At 35.4% G+C, this 22730-nt stretch overlaps 1 protein-coding gene across 1 annotated transcript; it reads left to right on the forward strand.

The window, feature by feature from the left end:
• The first annotated feature begins 10001 nt into the window (after positions 1-10001).
• LOC123553836 (uncharacterized) lies at positions 10002-20827 on the forward strand. Its single transcript, XM_045343514.2, has 3 exons — positions 10002-10087; positions 15644-15821; positions 18023-20827. The coding sequence occupies exons 2-3, from the start codon at positions 15661-15663 to the stop codon at positions 18543-18545; spliced, it is 684 nt and encodes a 227-aa protein (XP_045199449.2). The 5' UTR covers positions 10002-10087; positions 15644-15660; the 3' UTR covers positions 18546-20827.
• Positions 20828-22730: the final 1903 nt, after the last annotated feature.

The raw sequence follows: 22730 nt of genomic DNA on the forward strand, positions 1-22730 counted from the left end.
TTACGTCATTTTATTTTTTTATGTAGTTCCTCTTACTGATAGCCTTACCTGTCGAGCCAAACATGACCCAGTTATAACTGGATTTTTGCAGTTAGAAATTATCTGATAGAAAAAGATATATACTGCATGACGAGACAACTGAAATAAAATCGGATCCGCTATTGAGCTGAAATTTAGATTTAATGTTAGTTTATACTAGTTTGTTTTAGCTCGATTGTGATGAAAGCCTCGAGCTTATTGGAACGACTCTCGAGTCCGCTTCCTGGAGAAACTAGTACTGGTGTCATATGAGAAGTCATGGTCGTGACCTCAGTGGGGCTCGCACCCACGACCCCTGGATTGAGCGGCCGCCACTTTATCCACTAGACAACCGCTTGACAGATCTAATGTTACGTGAACCATATCACACATCAAATATACAACAAAAACGGCTTTTCAGTATTTATTGAGAAATTTAGCATTTAAATGAAATTATTTATGGTTTTTCATCATGCAGGTTGTTCACTGGTTTTTTCACTCACAAAAACTTCATGAAATACAGGTAATATAAAGATATACTACAAGTTTTCAGGTGGACAATTTTGGCCATTCCTGAATAAATGTGTTTTGACCACTACATCTGCAAACTTATTCAGTCAATCTCTTGTCAGCATAGTTTAAAAAACATAGATGAATAACTATCTTACGTTGCAGAAACAAAATATGATTGAAATTTCACCAGGTACACTGATTTCTGTACATATTGCTACAGTTACTAGTATCAATAAAATGTTAAGACATTACACACATTGTCTTGGCCTAATATATGTCACTGTCAATTTGTAACTAGATACTTGTTATTTCTCATTTTCTTCATGCAAATCATGTATAATTACCATCATGGAAACACAAAAGAATACAGTTATTTTGTGGTGCCTCTTTAAGGTATTTATTTCCTATTAAATCAATTCACTTTAATATTAACGTAATTTCGACAATTTCTAGAGTATCAGATGTTTCTCCTAAAAAGAACTATATCGCTACAATAGAAAAAAAAGAAAAATAGATGTTAAGTTTTTATAACAAAGCACTTCTTTAAATACAATTCTCTGAATTTACTACTTTTCACTTCTTTCAATGTCTCTTTTCGAGATTTAATTCAAAGTTCCAACGACGTCGTTTTATCTACCATGCGATATGTTCATGCCGACATACACGTATACATACTGAAACGCGGTGAAACAAAGGAAAGCTCGATGCTATTAAGAAAGGGCAGGGGGAAAGGAAGAAATATTAAGGACTGCTTGTGACTAGACACTAGACCTGCATAGGCTCACATTTTATTTTGTATATCACTAGATCTGCGTAGGCTTACATTTGATTTTGTATATCACTAGACATGCGTAGGCTTACATTTGATTTGGTAGATCACTAGATCTGCGTAGGCTTACATTTGATTTTGTAGATCACTAGATCTGCGTAGGCTTACATTTGATTTTGTATATCACTAGACATGCGTAGGCTTACATTTGATTTGGTAGATCACTAGATCTGCGTAGGGTTACTTTTGATTTTGTTGATCACTAGGTCTGCGTAGGCTTACATTTGATTTGACAGATCACTAGATCTGTGAAGTTGTAGATCATTAGATCTGCGTATGCTTTCCAGGTGTATAGATAATACAAGCTTTAGGTATGATTATTGTTTGTGCCATTGATTGAATTCGAGTATAATGTCTATATCAATCCTATTAACCCCTGATTTAAGGGTATACCATGTTGACACACATGTTACGAGGAATATGCAAACAAATGTTCAGCCTTTAAACTACACAAAATGTTTATTTAGAAATGTTCTTGATGACCTTCACAGTTTTGTCTCATTTTCTGTTGGTTTGATTTTGTATACATCTACAACACATTTAGAGTTAAGCCTGGACAAGATACAGTTGACAACTATGTACGATACGCATTGCAAAGCACAAAATGGGGCATCAGTAGCGATAATCAATCTGAATATGGTAGCAAATTTGTCCGACACACTATTCAGACAAGATGATCCATATATTGTTCCAGTATCTAATATGGCACATTTATTTTGTTTATTGTTTTCCCCAGAAGGACATTTACAACTTTGAAATAAATCATTTTTATGTTCGCAGTTCGTTGTGTTTTTCGTATCTGTACACCAGTCGGTGTAATCGGTAACACCGCAACATTTATACTGCTCTTGTAATCCTGTCCAGCAATTCACATGCTCTGTTGATGTGGAGTCAATTTTGTCATTCATCGACGCGGTCAAGCTGTCCTCCATAGCAACCAAAAAGTGTGTTTTAGTCATGTTGTCCAAAACTACCGCTGACAAAATGCTTGACAGCTCTAGACAAATAATGATACCCATTCCAATTAGAAAATACCTGACATGACAGCTGTTGTGATAACAATGGGTTCCGATGATACTGAATAATGCAACAAGTACAGCACCGATACCGGAAGTGACGTGTGTGTACACTGGCGCGTAATATTTTTGTAAAAATGCGCATGCACTGTAGCTTGTTACTAAAATCCAAACCGAAGTTGCAATTTGCGTCAGACCATGTATTAAGATAGAAATCACAAATGCCAGTGTAAGAAACTTGCTTGTTTTCTCTCGATTTATTTTGCTGAAATGTGAAAATTTCGGATATTTATTACGTTTATTTTCGATTTTATCTGCTACGGCTAATGAAACTCCTTGCAGTTTTCCTGTACGGAGTCAAAATTGCAGGTGTACTTACTACCTCATTATATCTTATTGATTTTACATAGAGTGTCAATATATGTACTGATAACGTTACTAGACTAGTTTTTCCTAGCAACAAAATAAGACAAAAACGCAGTACAAAATATTATTGTGAAAAAAATAATAAAACATTCTGAATGAAATGAAAGTCCGTTTAATTTTTGTTGCATAGTATAAATACCGTGTCGTAGACTTCTGTACGAAAAAGGTCATTGTTTTTCAATAATTTTGATATTTGTATCTAATGTTCGATAAAATAGAAGTTTTACTGAAATATCTTGAATGATTTATTTCAACACTTTGTATAAACATACAGGAAGTTCTCATACTGGCATATATCTTTCAACCCCGTCGAAACGAGATCCGATACATTACCACATTTTAACTTAATCATCCTGAATTAGTTATGTATCAGCATGTTTGGAAATTAAAAAAAGGAAATAGCCACTTCGTATTTTCATAATGATTAAATCTGATATAAGAATTGCATATTAAAAGTACTATCTTAAAGTGACTACTCAGTATGGATTATCAGTCTCAACTGGAATTTAATCTTTAAGTACCATTCAAACTGGCTGTCAAAATGTCAATCTAAAACCCAGCGGAGACCGAAAATTGTTTTGTGAACAGTAGGCATGGGACGCGTCCAAGGACAAATTCTGATCATCATGCATACATATGGTATTTGTAGATACTCGGCTTTTTTTAACTTGGACAGAGATTTAATTTCATATATTCAATACAACGGATATTAATAAATAACTGTCTTTTCTCGGATATTTTAAATGGAAACAGTATTACGGCATTAGAACCGGATGCTAAATATGCCACTGTTCAGTTATGCATAAAAAAACTTATATACAGTTTGAGAAAACCCCTATAGTAAGTTCGCAGTCCGTGGTCCGCAGTACGCCTCGAAGTAAGCTGAAAATCTCTATTAGGACTATAATTAGACAGGCTAGTCACTTCTGTGTTACATTTGTTTGTGACAAAATACTAAATAAATATTTTAACTGCATGTACTTGTGAATAGATTATAGTCTCTCATATTTCTGATTAGAAAGGTTTGCATGTTTTAATGTAGTCTGATGTTATTTTAATATGTATATGTGTATAATTATCATGCAAAGTGAGACTTAAATAAACATATCTTATCTTATCTTACATAATGTAGAATTATAATTATATCATATGCATCCACACTTCTAAGAGAACATGTTACATTAGTTGTACTGTTGCTGCTTGTTTTTCAGTAAGTCTTGTGGTACACGCCCGCTTAGCTCAGTACGTAGAGCGTCGGTCGCGGGGTCGTGAGTTCGATCCTTGGGCTGGGCATATGTTTTCCGTGACTATTTGATAAACGACATTGTGTCTGAAATCATTAGTCCTCCACCTCTGATTCATGTGGGAAAGTTGGAAGTCACTTGCGGAGAACAGGTTTGTACTGGTACAGAATCCAGGAACACTGGTTAGGTTAACTGCCCGCCGTTACATGACTGAAATGCTGTTAAAAACGGCGTTGAACCCAAAACAAACCAAAAAAAAGTCTTGTGGTAATCGTTTATCATTATTATATTATTAATGTTTCATATCAGCTACTTATAACTGAGAATTAATGTTTTTTTATTTTGTACATAAAGACATGATATGTTTTAATGTACAGAGCTAAAGTGATATATAGTGCTGATCGAACCGATGCCGTATGTGTTTTCCGGTGCTAGTTTATACTAATTTGTTTTAGCTCGATTGTGATGAAAGCTTCAAGCTTATTGGAACCACTCTCGAGTCCGCTTCCTGGAAAAACCAGTACTGGTGTCATATGAGAAGTCATGGTCGTGACCCCAGTGGGGCTCGAACCCATGACCCCTGGATTGAGCGGCCGACACCTTAACCACTAGGCCACCGCTCCCCTCCGGTGCTAGAGCTCCAGAAATAATTATATTGCTATTACAAAATTGAAAACATATCAGTCTGTTTTGCTCCAAATAATGTAATATTTATATATTAAAATAATATAATAATTAACTCAAATATAAATATAAAACCACACAAGGAACTTTTTTGGATATTTTTTTTATTAATGTGATTTCTACAAAAATACTTCTGTCAGTGCTTTCCGGCACAATGTTATGTATTGATGGACTGCTTTTCGGTGGCTGTTGCGACCATGACTTACTATCATAGACTCAAAATGATTGCATCAATTCCGTTATTTTTTTAAAACATAATATACATTTTAAACACATCTAATATTACTTTATCCAACAGTTTTATTTTATTTCAAATCATGAAAGAGAAAATATTACACATTAATTATAACAAAATAGCTAAATAGCTAATAGCTAATTTAAGATTTTTGCAGAGGAAAAATACACAATTAACCCAGTTTTTTTATCAATATTTCAACACATATCTGTCAGCATTTAGATAAGGTTACGGCTGTCAGACAACACTATTTAGGCTAACTGAGGATTGGAAACAGGCATTAGACGAAAATAAATATATAGCATCAGTTTTACAGGACTTTTCTAAAGCCTTTGACTGTTTGCCACACGACTTAATCACTCTCAAATAAAAAAGTTATGGTGTATCTGAAAATACTTTGAAGTTGATTGTCAGCTATTTAAGTGAACGAAAACAGTGTATAAAATTAGGTCAACTGAACAGTGATTTCCATGAAATATATAAAGGGGTTCCCCAAGGTTCAATATTAGGTCCTGTGCTTCTTAACATTTTCCCTAATAACAAACATGTATTTCATTTTAATAAAGATGGTCAGCTTTACAACTATGCTGATGATAATACCTTATCCTTTGCAAATCATGATCTAGACACAAATAAATCTACTTTAGAACGTGATGGCATATCTTTGATAAAATGGTTTTCAGATAATAAAATGCAAGCCAATCCAGACAAGCTTCAGGCAGTCGCTGTAGGATTATAAGAACTAAAACTAAAAAATGTAATATTACGTTTGACTTGTCTGGTAATGAAATAAACTGTGATGAGGAAGTAAACCTGCTGGGTACGTGTTACTATTGATTTAAGGTTAAATTTTGAGACTCATATTTCAAATATTTGTAAGAAAGCCTCCAGACAACTAATGTTTTAAAACGTATTGGTAGGCATTTATGTAAACTAGAAAAACAAAAGATATATTATTCTTTCATTCTAATAAACTTCAATTTCTGTCCATTAGCATGGCATTTCTGTGGAGAAGTAAATACCAAAAAAAGATAGAAAACATACAAGAAAGAGTTTTACGATTCATCAACAATGATTACCTACACTTTACCAGATTACGAAAGGCTGTTAAGTAAATCTCAATTTCCAACCCTAAAAATTAGAAGATTAAGATATATGGCCAAAGAAACGTTCGAGATAAGGTTGTTATTATTATTATTGGCATTATTAATAAAAGTAAAACTGAAAGAAGTCATAGTGAGATTATGAGAAATAGCATGACTGTTAAAATGTTAAAAACAGTAATAGAGAAAAAGAAGGTTAAAAACAAAACTGCTGTATTCAATACTGGAACAGGGCCACTGCCTGCTTGAAGGATTCAAGATCAGGCAGAGTCGTGAGATGCGGCGGTAACCTGTTCTGCAGGACTGTGGTGTGAGGGGAAAAAGGTGAATTTAAAGAAGTCCGAGTTGACATGAATTCGGCGGAGACTGACGGGGTGAATCTGTCTGGTTAACCTGGTAGGGACTTCTAAGTAAGTTGGAAGCGGAATGGCTATAAGATGGTGATAAATCTTGTAGAACATGACCAGTTTGGAGTTTGTGCGTCTCTTCTCAAGTGTGCTCCAGCTGTGCGTCGCTGGACCATTTCCAGCTTATGTATGTTAATCTGTGGGGTGGGTGGGGGGCGCGGGGGGGGGGGGGGGGGGTACAGATGAGGCGTATTCTAATTGTGATCTGATCTGTGTTTTGTATGATAGTGCTTTGACGTTTTCGTGATTTGTTTTGATGTTGCCTTTAAGGAAACCTAGTGTTCTGTTTGCATCTGTTGTTATTCTGTTGATATGTGTGTTCCAGCTGAGGTCGTGGCTAATGTCGACACCAAAGTAGTTTGCATCCTTAACTGGGGACAGTGTTTGACCAGGAAGGTCTAATACGAGGAGTAGACACTCCGTATAAATCAATACATTTATCTGTATTTTGCTGTCATCCATACCTGTAAATATCGACCAACCGTTAGCGATCGATATTTTGTTTTCGCCACTATCGATTAGCGTGTAATTAGCATATTACCTCATGTTAATCATGGAGCTATAACACTTTTTGTTCAAAGGGTTTACCAGTAACATGTTAAGTGGCGATAATTAGATGATCAGAGATTGATCTAAAGAGATTCCGAAGGAAAAACAGCATGCGACTGCATGTGGTGTTTTTTTTTTATTTTATTTTATTTACATATTTTATTTACATTTAGGTCACAGCATAAAAGAACACATTACAATACATAAATATCACAGACATGTCATTCATAAAACATACTTTCTAAAAAGAAATCTCAATTCTTTACATTAAATAGCACAGAATCACAATTTGCATACTTTTAATAAGATAATACCAAATGTCATTACTAAAAATTGCATGTGTTATTAAAATGCTAGGGACCTATGGATAACCCATTAAGCTAACAGCTTATTTCCAATGGGGTCCATTTTACACATAAAATGATGTAGGACAAGATTACTGGGGGTCAAGACTTAGGTGGAAAACGGAATTATTAAAAGTATGCTTAAAAAATAATATCACAGACACATGTATCCCAACAGAGATCAATAATATACAAAATCACTGTTACATTCTGCTACTAGTGATATGCTTAATTATTATGAATTAACTCGAGCTCACTTCCCTGAAGAAATATTTTACCACGTAACTTTAAACCTTTATCAAAGGACCGATTTTTGTTGGATTTGAATAAATAAAATGGAAAAAAACCAGAAAGCTGACACTTTTCTTAATCTTGTAGAGCCATAATTATAATTATTGTTTATAATGTCAGATTTCTACATACAGAAACAAACATTCTTCTTGAACGCAGAGAATGTTTCAAACGAAATTGTTGTATAAACACCAAAAATTATTTTAATTAATTTAATCGTAAAACTGATGTGTGAAAAATACAATGTATTCAAATTAAAATAACAATTATTTAAAAAAAAAAAAAAAAAAAAAAAGGCCGACAAAGAAGTTCCATTTAGTATTCCGAACTTTTAGATAAAACTGCAGAAAATCATCTACGTTTAACACGCATTTAAATGGAATGGTGAAGAACAAAGCAATATCATAAACAAATATTTTCAGGCAAAGTTTACAGTTTCGACTTGCTATTTTCATTAAAATATGTCCTAATTTTATTGTTCTAAATAGGGGCCTACTCTGAATCAACAAGGCAAATATCATGTAAAAAATTACATCTTTCTCTCAGTGTAAGAAAAGCCTAGATTTAGCCATTTTCACAGAATTTTGTTCATTATAAATATACATTTTGAGATTATCCTTGTTACCTTATTAGCTTAATCCGTTGTACATACCCTAAACGGCCTGTTGATACATAATGATACATTTTATGATGTATGTATTATATGTTTAAAGATTAAAGCAGTAACTGAATGATTAACTGTCGCATTTTTCAGATGTTTGATTGACGCCGGGTTTGGCAGAATTAAACAGAGGTATCGTAAGGAGGATGTTGGTACGCTTCAACACGTAGCGGATGTTGTTGATCTGTCATCCTGTAGCAACGTCTCAGTTGTGTATGACAGGAATACATGGAAATGGAGGCAGTGGAAGGCTTTCTTCGGCGACAGATATAAAAAAGTTTCGAATATATCCAAGTACCACTACTTCCGGTTCGCTTCAACAGACCCCGGAGCCGTATTTATGAAAATGTCTGCGGTTGACACAGAGGAAACAAGGTTTGTCGTCTGTAAAACAAACCTTCTTGCTATGGATTCATACGACATTCCCCTAGAATTGATGCCAGCTGGACTTAGCCGAGAGCGGTAGCGCTACCTTTACAGCCAGGTTCGCCCGCTTGTGAGACTTCAGTTTCAGGAAGAATTCTGTGCAGCACCAGCTCAAGAATAGCAGACATGTGGAAAGCAATGTCTTTAAATGGGAGCTTTTTAACGCTAGACGTTTGTCGTCTCGTGAACAAAGTGTTACAAATGTGTAAAAATGAGTTTTTTAATTTGGTTATATATCGTCATGGTAATAAACAGTGTAAACTTGAAAGTTGAAGTACATACTGAAATACCGGATGACGGACTTCTTTCATTGCTGTTACCATGGGAACGGATAGATATGTGTGCAATTTCAGATATGTTGCTTGTTATAAGGGACGGCATTTCATGATTTATTGTTCTAAACAAAAGTGTTTTGAATCTGATTTCTATAATCAATTTTATGTAAATAATTCCTTTTCACTACCGTTGTATGATACTGATGTTACTAAGTTTACATAAAAACTACTTCTCTTTTAATCATAATAAATTTGTAATAAGTGAAATTTCGTAGGATATTTTTGTAAAAGTGGAAAAAATATTCAAAACTGTAATGTTGTAAGTTTACCGGTGTAAAAAGTACTTAAAATGTCTCGAAAGCCGCATAATTCTATTCGCAAGTCAGTCGTTTCCATGACAACAAATATTTATATAAAAATAAATACTTACGTTTTAGAGAAAGAGTTTGTCTTTATAAATGATATTAAATGACCGTTGTAAAATCACTATAATACAGTAGATAAACATATAAATCCAATACTTCTTTTTAATTGTTTGACATTTTTGTTAACGTTTTCTTGACGTTAATTGTGTATTTTTTTATTTAAAATGACGTCTTTGGACTGAAATGCTCAAAAACGTACGTAATATACCTATAGAAAGGTATATATTTTTATAAACAGTAAAAGTGCAGAATAATAATCAATGAAAACCTAAAAAAGTCAAAAAATTACGTTAAGACATATTTCTGCTTGGCGCGGTTCAATTATACTATCATAATATATGAAAGATATAGGTAAGATAGATTTCCCGGAAGCACAGAGCACCCCAAACACAACCAAACTGCTTTAAAATTTATCAAACAATATGATTTTTTACAATAATTAATCGATTTAAAATAATGAAAACCAAATCAGAACATCCCTTTTGTTGTTATTTTTCTTTTCTTTTTTGTGTGTGCTTTCCGGTGTTTTTGGCGCTTTCCTGTGATTCTATGCACCGGCAAACCGAGCGTTTACTGATTTAGATGAAAAAACACACGAAGATCATGTTATTATAGTTTTTCATGCCGTTTCAATTTATTTGGTAATATCTCGTCTTAAGTGCGTCAACGTGTTATAAATCTAGCTGTAATATACAGCCATACACCTCGAATGGTCATTAAATGAACAAAAAAATCCTATAGTGGTACCCCACCCGCTTGCACGACTCCACGAGTCGTAAGAAATGTCTGAAATTAGATGTAAATTTTGAGCCTTAGGAATAGATCAGTAGTGCTTTTTTAAATTTTGATTATTAGCGTTTCTAGATAAGATCAAGGTATATCTCGGATTATTTACCTGCCAGTAATATAGAGTAAGATACCATTGGGATTTTGACCTTGGAATAGCGATACTGGTTGGTGAGAATAACCTTGACACTAAAGTAAGGGTGTAACGACCAACCATTGAACGGTTAATCAAATGAGTTGGGTCCCGGTATGGTTAACAAAACTTTGCAAGCCTGTAGGGCACAGTGTATTCCCATTCTCTGATTCTAGTGTTTCCTGCAGACTCTAAAAGGGGCATGGTGCTTCCCTTGAAAAAGGGCACTTTTAATGCGCGGTTTGGCACTGAAAGGGCATTCGTCCTAGTATGCTTGCTGGCATCATTTTACAAACTATTTTCACATTGCATTTGAGAATCTTTCATATCTCAGATATGGGGTAGATATTTTGTATTATTCCTTAGATAATGTTTACCATACTTTCAAACATTCTTATTTTGCTACCAACATGAAGTGCTTGCTTGCATTTTCAGAGACAGATATCAGGTGATAATTTAATAAGCAACAAGTTTTATTGAACAACTATCAATGCGCAACTTTATTTTATCAATCATCACATACCATTTCACCATTGAATTACGTGAAAAGCATAGGCAGTTCGTCAAATCTACATGTAATCAATGACTGTGTACCTTTATCGCTGATTAAACCCATTGTTCTTCATTGTCAGTAAGATTTAGAAGACAAATCTACATGGAAAGTTACATTTTTCTATTGTTTTGGGCATACGAAAACGAAAGTAGAATGCTACGTAAAAAGTACATGCTGTGAAATTTGCTAGATTAGATCGTCTGCCACTATTTTTATCAAGTTTCTGCGATACATACACTAGTTTGAATCAATGATTGACTATGAATCATACAGTATTAAGTAAAATAAACATACATGTGAATACCTATGGTTCATTGCGAATAATAACTCAAAATTTCGGCTTGCTTGAATGCGGCTGTGCACTTTCAACTTAAATTTCGGTCTTTTAAAATCATTTTGACTAATTATTTACTAAAACAAAACTAGGGCCTTGCATTTTTAGTTTATTCATTTAAATCTCGATCAGGTTTTATAACTTAATCACTAGGTTGTCGGTTATTTTCATACCGATGTACGTTTTCAAATTTTCAAGATGGTGGCGACTTCTGCATCGGCGCGTCATGAATGTGTTTTGGAAAGTACTACTTCGTAATTATTAAACAAGACATTTGTCAATTTTAATGAATTTGGTATCATTCTGAAGCTTAAATGTTTATCTTATATTATTTTTATAAATGATACCCGTGAAGGAATAAAATATATCTTGTAGATAAAATCGATGTAAAACATTTTGAATCTGGTCATTTTTCATGGGTTGGTCGGCGATCGGCAAAGGGCAAACATTCAACATTTTATTTTTAAAGGCCTAATGAGCGCATCAAGAATGTGCGACAATCAATGTACATTTTAATTGATTACAACCTTTTAAAATAATTATCCTTTAATCATGTGTTAACTGACCGTTTTCAATCATCTCTTCCGTAAAAAGGCTAAATGTAGCTTCTCCGCCGACGTGCTAAAAACAACAAGTTTTCATCCGCTGTTTCCAATTAAAGAATCATAAAACAGTAATTGATTGCATAATCCTGTCAGTTCTTAATCAGGGTCATTCACGGTTGATGCACCCACTTGTCGACCTGTTGATCAAGGCCGCTAATTGACGGTACAATACACGGAACATGCCTCGCAGACATTAGCTATCCAGGCTGGTTTTGAAAGGGCACTTTTCAAGATAGATACAAAAGCCTGATAAAATAAAAGGGCACCCTGGCGGCACTTCAAACGGGGCATGGTGCTGCGCCATGTTAAAAAGGCCTGCAGGAAATACTAGATTCAAGGGAAGTAAAAATCAACAATCATGGCATCAGTTGAACTGAATTTATATCTACATCACAGTGTTTTTTCCCACCAATTTGGGAATGGGGCCGGGGCCTTTACAATTATGAAAATTGTGTCGGAAAAGGCCTAATTTGGGAATTGTTAAAACTTAAATCTTCTGATAAAATGTCACATTTAAGAGAGAAAATGACCATGGATAATTTATCATTATGCATTAATTTAGCAAAATGTCTGTGTTTCAAATATAGTTTTAGTCTTGTTTAGAAACAAAGAAAATATAATTAACTTTGGTAATTTTAGCCTTGAATTTGGGAAAAAAAACATACTATTTTCCAATGGGATTGGGGCCCTTTTTCGACCCCAAATGATGGCAAATTGGCTGGAAAAAAAACACTGCATCATTAAGCCAAACTGTCAGACTTGACATTTCTTTGACCGTGTGCAAGAAAAGAGAAAGTGTGAGAAAACTGCAAATACTGAAAGCTAGAAGTTTGAGTCCTGGTCAAGATAGGGTGCAGATAGATGAAAGTTAGAACTGTGAAGCATTATACCCAGTCACTTTTCAGGTCCATCAGGACAAGACCAAATTTGGCTCCCGAAGCAGTACCAGGGCACAAGGCCCCGCCAACATAGCTCAAGTCCATCATATGAACACTTTATTTGTAATTGGAAAGTGTGTCCCCTTAGAAGGTCAGGTGGTAGAGCCCGCTCTTAAAAGATGCCAAAGAGGAGGCCTCAGCAACAGCTGCTGGTAGTTCATTCCATAGCGAAATACTGTATAGTACATGCTTAAAAAAGCTTAACTTGAGACTGTCTGTAGATGTAGGATGTGGCAAGAAACCAGTTCCATGCTTGTGTCGTGGCATGACCTTTCTCAGCGTCAGGTATTTGTTAGCATCTATATCAACAAGGTGGTTTACTATGCGGTAGAGCATTGTCAGTTGGTATTTCTGGCGGCGTGATGTGACACTGCTGGCGTTATGGTACCTGTTGGTGGTAAAGCGTGCTGTGTGCCATTGTACCATTTCCACTTGAAGTTTATGTGATCCTGCGTGTGGACTCCATAAAGTGCAGCAATACTCTAGGTTTGAATGTACCAGGGAGATATTAGCGCTGGTCTTGGTTTCTGTAGAGGTGTTCCCTAGGTTGCACCACAGAAAGCCGGGCATGTTGCCCCGGTCCAGACACTGGAAATTTATGAGATGCTCTCCCACCAAGTTAGAGGCCTGTACTGGTTCTTCCCAGGAAAGACGGCTTCGCGTGTATCGGTGCTATACACTGGGCATGTTAAAGAACAAGACTATTCGAAAAAAGCTAGGCTAAGTTAGCTGGACACGTCTGTATCTGAAAAGTTCTCTCTGTCTGTTCTGGGCTCTTTATCTCGCTCTGTCCCTCTGGTCAGATTGCCTGTGTCTACTAGTAGAAGATGATTTCGCGCCCTGTGTGGCTGCAGTATATTATGTAAAGCACCTTTGAACGTGTTTCTCATGAAAAGTGCGCTATATAAATCTGGTATTATAACTATAATAATTCCTTTCAAAGAATTTCTTTTAAATTATTTTAAGTTTTCCCCAAACATTGACTTTACATCAAGGTTTTTATTCACCTTTACCGAAATACCGAGCTATTTTTTTTATCCCAAATCACAAGTCTGGGCCCCTTCCCCTCCTGATAAAAAAACAACCCAGATTTCCAAACACATTTTGGTGTAATTGTGTATAAACAAAATAAAATGTGTTTGAATCAATTTCATTTTTTGTTAACTTTGGAATTTTGAAGACTGAATGGTGGATTGGATTGCTGTAGGGAGGAGGTCGAAAAGTATGGTGGTATTTGTGAGTGAAAAGTATGGTTTAGTCAGGGAAAAGTCTGGGAATTTCTTTTTCTCAACTAAGCAGCAACCCTGATGTACATATTGTATCATGCACTTTAAATCATTACACCCTTACTTGACACTAAAATCACATTTTTAGCTCGACTATTTGATGAATAGGGGAGCTATCCTACTCGCCCCGGCATTAGCGTTAGCGTGGGCATCACACAAATGTTAAAGTTTGCATACCACCCCAAATATTTTCAAAGTCCATTGAGATATTGCTTTCATATTTTGCATACTTGTTTACCATCATGACCCCAGTCTGTAAAAAGGAGGAGGCCACTCGATCAAGCATTTTGACTGAATTATGGCTCCTTTTCGACTTAGAATAAATGTTAAAGTTTGCGTACCACCCCAAATATTTTCAAAGTTCATTGAGATATTGCTTTCATATTTTGCATACTTATTTACCATCATGACCCCAGTCTGTAAAAAGGAGGAGGCAACTCTATCAAGCATTTTGACTGAATTATGGCTCCTTTTCAACTTAGAATATGCTTATTGTAATGTTAAAGTTTTACTCATTGCTTATATTATACCATCAAACACTGAGAATAGTCGAGCACGCTGTCCACTGACAGCTCTCGTTTGTCAATGTTTTACGCATTAGTGTGAATATTTTACAATTCTGCACTTTAGAATGAACTTCAGCCTGTTGCATTTCCGTTGACACCATAATAGGTGTATTCTCAGAGCATTCTTACTAATTTGATCTGTGAAAAAGATCCTCAGAAGCATAGAATGCAACCAAGCAAAGAAATAGCAGACTCAGTTTGAATGAGAGGTAATGAAATGTGCAACACACATCACGCCCCCAAGCACTGGCTTAAGCCGAACTCTTACATGTCTGTTGAATGGACTATGATCCCAAAGGACCAGAATATTACAAAAGTCACAAATTAAGCTCAAAGGCCTGTCTGGAGCATAACTTATTAGGATATGGCTTGAAACTACATTTAATGACGTTACACACACCCCACTGCCCTCCACCCCACACAACTCCGACCACAAAAAAATCTTTAAACTTTTCTTTTTCTTTCAATATTGCTTCCGTTCCCCTCTTGCTTTGCCTTCATTAACCCTTTGGGCGCATATTGCCCTGCATGGTGGAGCTCTTGTTTCCACATAGATATATGCGATGGAAATGTTCATAATCTCCTTGTTAGAAATGTCTGGCTCGATTTTGAAATAATTATGCACAAATGTTCCTTCTTTTATCATCAACCAAACTTGTTCAAATTATTTTGCAGCCAGGGAAGAGCATAGTCCCTTTTTCAAATCTGTATAAATACATTTACTTAAATTTCATCTCTATAAGACTGGAATGCTTTGGATATCTTGTCTGAATTTACATGTGAACTTTCACACAGTATGATGGCTCCTAACCAAAGTATGTAGCATTTTGTGGTAGCTCTGCCTGTTTATTAAACAAGAAGTCATGTTCGTACATTATATATAACATTACAACCTTGAAAAAGTAATTATAAAGTTTGAGGACAAAGAGCATGCCACAAATAGATGTAAAGCTGGCTTCTGTACAAATATAAGCTGAACAGTATTTTCTATTTCAGACTGCTAACACAGCAACATGGTGACAGATGACACTAGAAATAATCTGCCAGCAACTAAATATGTTCCAGTGTTGTTAGAGAGATCACAAGCCCCTAAAGGGGCAGTACAATTGACAACAACTGAAATTTTGACAATTCAGCTAAAGCGTTTGGAAAGATGTAAATCAACGTCTGAAAAGTATGTACACTTGATTTGTTATGATTATGATATTTAAAGTAACACATGTCACATATTCAGGGGAGGCAAATTCAATTGTCCGTATTGCCCAGGTTGTCCCAAAGCTCGTACGGACATATGAAATTTGACCAGAATTTACAATATAACTATCATACGGACAAGTAAAAAATAGCAAATGACAAAAACGGACAGGCAAGTCAAAATCAGATTTCGCCACCCCTGCATATGCAAATTATCAGAATCTATGTAAAGGTAGATTTTGTGTAAAATATTAATTGATTGCATTTCAGTACTTGTTCAACAGGATAACTGTTGTTTTAATAACCAAACTATACATACAGATTAGCAAAACTATTTTAAAACAGCCAAAACCCTTAAAGGTAACACTCAAAAATTTGGGAATTGTAAATTCAGAATTTAGGTAAAGCATACTTTTTATACACCCATTTGAAAAACGGGACGTATTATGGGAACGCCCCTGGCGGGCGGGCGGCGTCCACAGACTTTGTCCGGAGCATATCTTCTTCATGCATGGAGGGATTTTGATGAAACTTGGCACAGTTGTTCACCATCATGAGACGGAGTGCCATGCGCAAGAACCAGGTCCCTAGATCTAAGGTCAAGGTCACACTTGGAGGTCAAAGGTCAAATTCAAGAATGACTTTGTCCGGAGCATATCTTCTTCATGCGTGGAGGGTTTTTGATGAAACTTGGCACAATTTTTCACCATCATGAGACAGAGTGTCATGTGCAAGAACCAGGTCCCTAGGTCTAAGGTCAAGGTCACACTTAGTGATCAAAGGTCAAATTCAAGAATGACTTTGTCCGGAGCATATCTTCTTCATGCATGGAGGGATTTTGATGTAACTTGCACAATTGTTCACCATCATGAGACGGAGTGTCATGTGCAAGAACCAGATCCCTAGGTCTAAGGTCAAGGTCACACTTAGAGGTCAAAGGATACAAGAATGAAAACTTTGTCCGGAGCATTTCTTCTTCATGCATGGAGGGATTTTGATATAACTTGGCACAAATGTTCACCACCACGAGATGGAGTGTATTGCGCAAGAACCAGGTCCCTAGATCTAAGGTCAAGGTCACACTTAGAGGCCAAAGGTCAGGTACAAGAATGGCTTTGTCTGAAGCATTTCTTCTTCATGCATGGAGGGATTTTGATGTAACTTGGCACAATTGTACACCATCATGAGACGAAGTGTCATGCGCAGGCCCCTTCTTTAGAATTACTTCCCTTTCTTGTTACTGTAAATAGCTTATATTGCAACTTTTTCATTACTAGTCGTAGGGAAAAATTGAGACCACTTTCCTGTAGTACAACATGCATATTACATCCAATGTTGAGGTGTATTTTGACCTATCTCTACAGGGTAAGGATTTTTGTGTGGACTTTCAAATAAGATTAACTTCCCATAGTTGTTACTATAAATAACCTATACTGTAACTTTTTTATAATTGACCCTAGGAAAAAACCAAGATCACTCTTCTGTGGTACAACATAGATGTTACTTTCAAATTTTAGGTGTATTTTAAGGTATCTCTACTTGGTAAGGAGTTTTTTTGTGGACATAGAAAAACAAAAGAATTACAATAATTACTAAACAACCACAAAGTTAAGATTCCATTTGCAAACACAGCTGCTATTTGCTAATTTGCTGCAACGGGCGTATATTGTGACATTCTTGCACTCTTGCCTGCTTTGGGATAACCTCCTTTTATAGGAGGTAGATTTATAAGCAGAAAAGCCCTGGTCATGTTCTCAATTGTTGGAATAAAAAGCTGCCTTCAGTAGTTATTCCTTCTACACTGTTTATTGTTGCATCTTTAACTCAAAATGTGACTTACCTTATTGACATAATTATTATAAGTTAGTGTGTTTGTCATCTTGAGAGTGAAAAACTCCATGTCATATTTTTGGTATCTCACTAGTGAAACAATATCACATCATTTCAAGTATAGAAGTTGCTGTTGAATTAAAAAAAAGATTAAGTAGTCAGCAGAGCCTGACATTTTATTCTACTCTTTTTAATGAATTCAAAGTGTTAGGTCCTTTATTTCTGACTATTATATATGAATGCAATTTTCAAGTAGCAGTTTTTAAATCATAATTCAAGATTCAACGTGTTACTAACAATTAAATGTGTAATTTTCTGCACTTGATTTTCCTGTGCATCTTTTCTTTTCAGGTCTGCATTTCGGTTTGGACCACATATTACTGCTGGAGCGACAGCCATCACAGCTATATTAGTGAATACACATTTTAGGACAAAATTCTACCTGTTTAATTATGGTCTTATGTTGAGTTATTTACCTGTAGTCATTGTTCCATCTTTTGTGACTTTGGTTTTAAATGAGTACTTAACCAAGCAAGTGCTTTTACAGCCTAAGTGTATGGAATGTTTGGAAGTACGTAGCGGAGTTCTGCAAGTGGCTGCATCGGTACTGTACAGCTCCATAATCGCGCCAACAACGAGTATTCTGTTATCAAAGAAGTACCACACATATCTGATCAAGAATAATTTTCAGCCAAATGTCAAACATGCATTGAAATCAACTTCATTTTCAAGGTTTTGCTTTCTAGCATTAATTGTGCAGAATTTTTGTGTTGGAGCTTTTGTACGATACAAACAAGGGAAACAGCTAGAAAATATTATGGCACAGGAACCAGCAAACGTTTCACGACAGTTACTGGAACAAATAACAGATTGATTTTAATGGATGAATATACATAAGAAAGTATCATACCAGTGATTGCCATTAAAGTTTTAGTTTAGTTATGTAATTTTAAAAAACACCCGAAAGGTTGCAGAAATGTTGGACTATTCAGAACAGTATGGTCAAGATTTAAGTCTATGCTTTAGAACTTTGTTCAACAAAATTAACTTTGCTTTTTACTATCAAAATGAAAAATGCATAGTCTACTTAAAATGATTTCTAAAATCATTCTATTTGGCAACTGGATATTACAGTAAACATAAATGTCAGGTTTTCTTTCATTGATTAATTGGGGCTTGAAACTCACCTCATTTTGATAAAAGATACAATTTGCTCAGTGTAGGTGATTCATTGCTCAGCTTATTTTCTCTGGGAATTGGCTTCCTGCTAAATTTTGGAAAAAAAAAATATTACAAGAAACAACTTCATAAAAATATGCAAGGTAATCAATCTGTACTTGAGGTTCCTGACAAAAATTGGATGCCAAATCAATTATGCTGCCACTGTTGAGAAAAAGGTCTCATAAATTGTTTTAGAATTTTGGTAGTCACACTGCAGTATGACTGTGTATCAATTTACTTGCATGCAACAAAACACAAAACAATGTTTAAATAATAGTTTAAGCATGACTAAATTCCTAAAAAATGTTACAGTTAGTATTTTGATCATCAAGACTTTTGTGGTCTTTTATTTTTATGCCCCCGTCATCTACTGATGCGGGAGGCATATAGTGATCGTCCTGTCCGTCTGTCCGTCCGTTCGTCCGTCCGTATGCGGTTAACCAAATGGGACCGTTTCGTCTAGCGTCAATACCCCTTGCTAGAATGACTTGATACTAATGCAGATATAACCTGTGAACATTCCTCATCTTCAGACATCGCCTGACCTCAGTTTGACCTTGACCTCGACCTCATTTTGGACTTAGGTTGCTTTATATGGGCCATCTCCTGGTTAACCAAATGGGGCCATTTCGTCTAGCATCAATACCCCTTGCTAGAATGACTTGATACTAATGCAGATGTAACCTGTGAACATTCCTCATCTTCAAACATCACTTGACCTTGACCTCATTTTGGACTTAGGTTGCTTTATATGGGCCATCTCTTGGTTAACCAAATGGGACCGTTTCGTCTAGCATTAATACCGCTTACAAGAATGAATTGATACTAATACAGATGTAACATGTGACCATTCCTCATCTTCAAACATCACCTGACCTCAGTTTGACCTTGACCTCGTTTTGGACTTGGGTTGCTTCGTATCGACAAGGATGCCACCGGGGACATCAAGCGTTTATTGAACGCAGCTCCTTGTTGTAAGTTGTTTTTAGATGATACATGTTTTTACTGGAAATGAATGTTATAGTGTTTCATAGTCTGGTTGTCTCTGTTAGCTGGAGAATCTAACACTGAGAGAATAACTAAGTTATCTTAACAAAAATGTTTCAGTTTTGATATAATTGAAATACATGAAAATTCTGTCTTGAGTATGTTCAGATGATGAAAGTGGAACGGTGTCAATATAATAGGGTTATGATACCAGTAGCTAGATATGGGATGCTGTATTCGGCTCGAGTGGATTTTGCCAGATCGGAACTCACGAGGCAGGCAAGCGCCGAGTGTGATCCGATCTTGCAAAATCCACTCGAGCCGAATACAAAATCCCAGATCTAGCTACTGTTATAATCACCCTTTTATTATAGACCTCTACCTTCTTGTTTGTTGTTTTGTTATTGAAGGAAATCTTCAATGCTTATCTGTATAAAAATGGAAGTAAGTGAAGTTTTATGTGCACTATTTATAGAGCTTGTCAGGTCATGCATATTGATGAAAGTAGTCTGGCAGCGTACAATACAAAAAGAATATTACGGAATTTAAAAGGTACAATACGTAATTTTTTTCTGCCTGTTCATATTTAGTTGTGAATTACAAGCAGATTTTTTTTACAGAATTTATATAGGTTAAGTACATAATGAAAGAATTTACATTAACACTGATACTATAAATAGTAACACTGATTTTCTGGAACTGCTGTATAGCTCTTTCTTTAAATTCATGTATATTGGCATTATTTTATTGGAGGAAAGCATAATGACGGAAAGTAAGTGTTACTGTTTGAACATTTGATAGATGTATGTGATACAAGATAAGGAACTGATTATCTATGAATGACAGATATAATTGGTTTGTAGTTTAGAACAATATTTAGGTATTTGTTTATGAATTTGAATTTTTACTGAGTGTATTGGAACTGTTGAAGTAAATGTTAAAACTATTTGTTTGATGGTTTGCTGTGTTTTCATAGGTTGAAGAACGAAAGAATAGATAGAGCTATTGCACTGGCCTTTTTATCAGCATCCACATCCACATCTTGGTTGGATAAGATTTTGTATTAGAGTTGGTATCTAAGTAACTACTTGCTGGAATGGGTTTGAACATCACATGCTTGATTACAGTAATGATCTGACATGCAGTCCATGGCTCCATCACAGTCTCACTTTCTCACAAACTTAAAAACTCAACTGTTTTCGACATATCATAGTTTTTATGTACAAGCTGGTATCTCATTTAGCAACAAAACAGCAAAGTTCATGACTTGTGCTCCCTTTTAAGCAAAATGTTTGCACTTGTTCACCATCAATAGCTGACTCTGTACAGCAAAAACAACTACATCCTGCTTTTTGCAAGAATATGGACCCTTTGAAAATATCAGATTTCTTGGTTAAGTTTTGTGTTAAGGTAAACTTTTCTCCTTAACAGTTACAACTATTGTTTTAAAACTTGGAGCAGTTATTTGCCATTAAAAGCTGACTCTGCACAGCAAGTACCGTAACTCTACATTGCTTTCTGCAAGAATTATGGTCCCTTTTGGACTTAGAAAATCACGGGTAGGACAATATTTCTATTATACAGAGACAAAAAAATCAGATGAGCATCTGCACCTGCAAGGTGGTGCTCTTGTTCTCACCATTTAAATCCATGTAGGAGTTTTAGGAATGCATTCCTACTAACTGTCCATACTAAAGTTTGTTCCATAATTCGTAAACTCATTGTTTGCTTTTGATATGGCTTACTAGTGTTGGAAATCTGTCAGAAGTCTCCATGTCAGTCAACAGTCTGGTAGTGATTAAACATACAGGATAAATGAGACTGTTTTAAATCAAATACACTTACATTCTGGAAGAAGACGTTTAATTTCAGTATTTTGATAAGTTTTGAACACTGCATAACTGACCAGCCTTATTAAAAGTGACATTGTCTATTTGATACACATACCAATGTAGGGATAATAATGTTTTTTTGTGTTATAACATTTGCAGAATCCTTAGGGATTCTGAAAGTGTTACAACATGAAATTAACATGCGCTAACCCTATTTTGGCATAAAACACATGAAAATGAATACATTGTTGCTCAGTTTCATTAAATTTCCATAAAATGCACTCGAATGTCAGAGTTGTTTTTCTCTTTTACTTCAGTTCCTTTTTGGGCCGTAATATGTTCGTTTTGCCAGGGACCGTGCATATATAAAAAGGTGTTTTAATTGCACATGAGCACGAGAATTTCTCCGTTAACACACCTTCTCTCTCCTGTTACAACACCTAAAAGTAAAAACAGCAGTTTTATGCTAAAATAGTCGAGAATGACTGTTTTGACAATTATGGTGAATATAGTATAACGCTTGATTTAGATTACTTTGGGCCATTGTTACAATGTCAGAATTGGTAAAGTATATTTTCATCAACAGTTACATCACAAACCACAGGTTCATATATATCTATGCCATGATGATACAGCACATTTATATGGTTTAGCATAAAATATTCTCTTCAACTGAGACAATGTGCAATACCTACCTTGAAGGATTGAGGTAATTTATCCTGGCTTTTGGTTAATAGGAAGTATATCCCTGAATTCATAACTTGGTAATATTCAGGGGCATTACTTGATCTTGAATAATTAATTGATTTTTGCCTCGCTATGGACTGTCTTGTTCACATTTCTGACCAGATTTAAAAATTTACTGACACTTTTAATCCTATCCATTTACATAGAGTACATTTTTGCTTAAATGAGTTGCTTCCCTTTGACTGTTCTATATACTAATATATCCCAGTATTATTGCATTCAGTTGGTCAAAGACGATTACGAAGCAAGGCTAGTCCGTCTTTATATATACA

Source organism: Mercenaria mercenaria, chromosome 7 (assembly GCF_021730395.1).
Source record: "Mercenaria mercenaria strain notata chromosome 7, MADL_Memer_1, whole genome shotgun sequence".
NCBI lineage: Eukaryota > Metazoa > Mollusca > Bivalvia > Venerida > Veneridae > Mercenaria > Mercenaria mercenaria.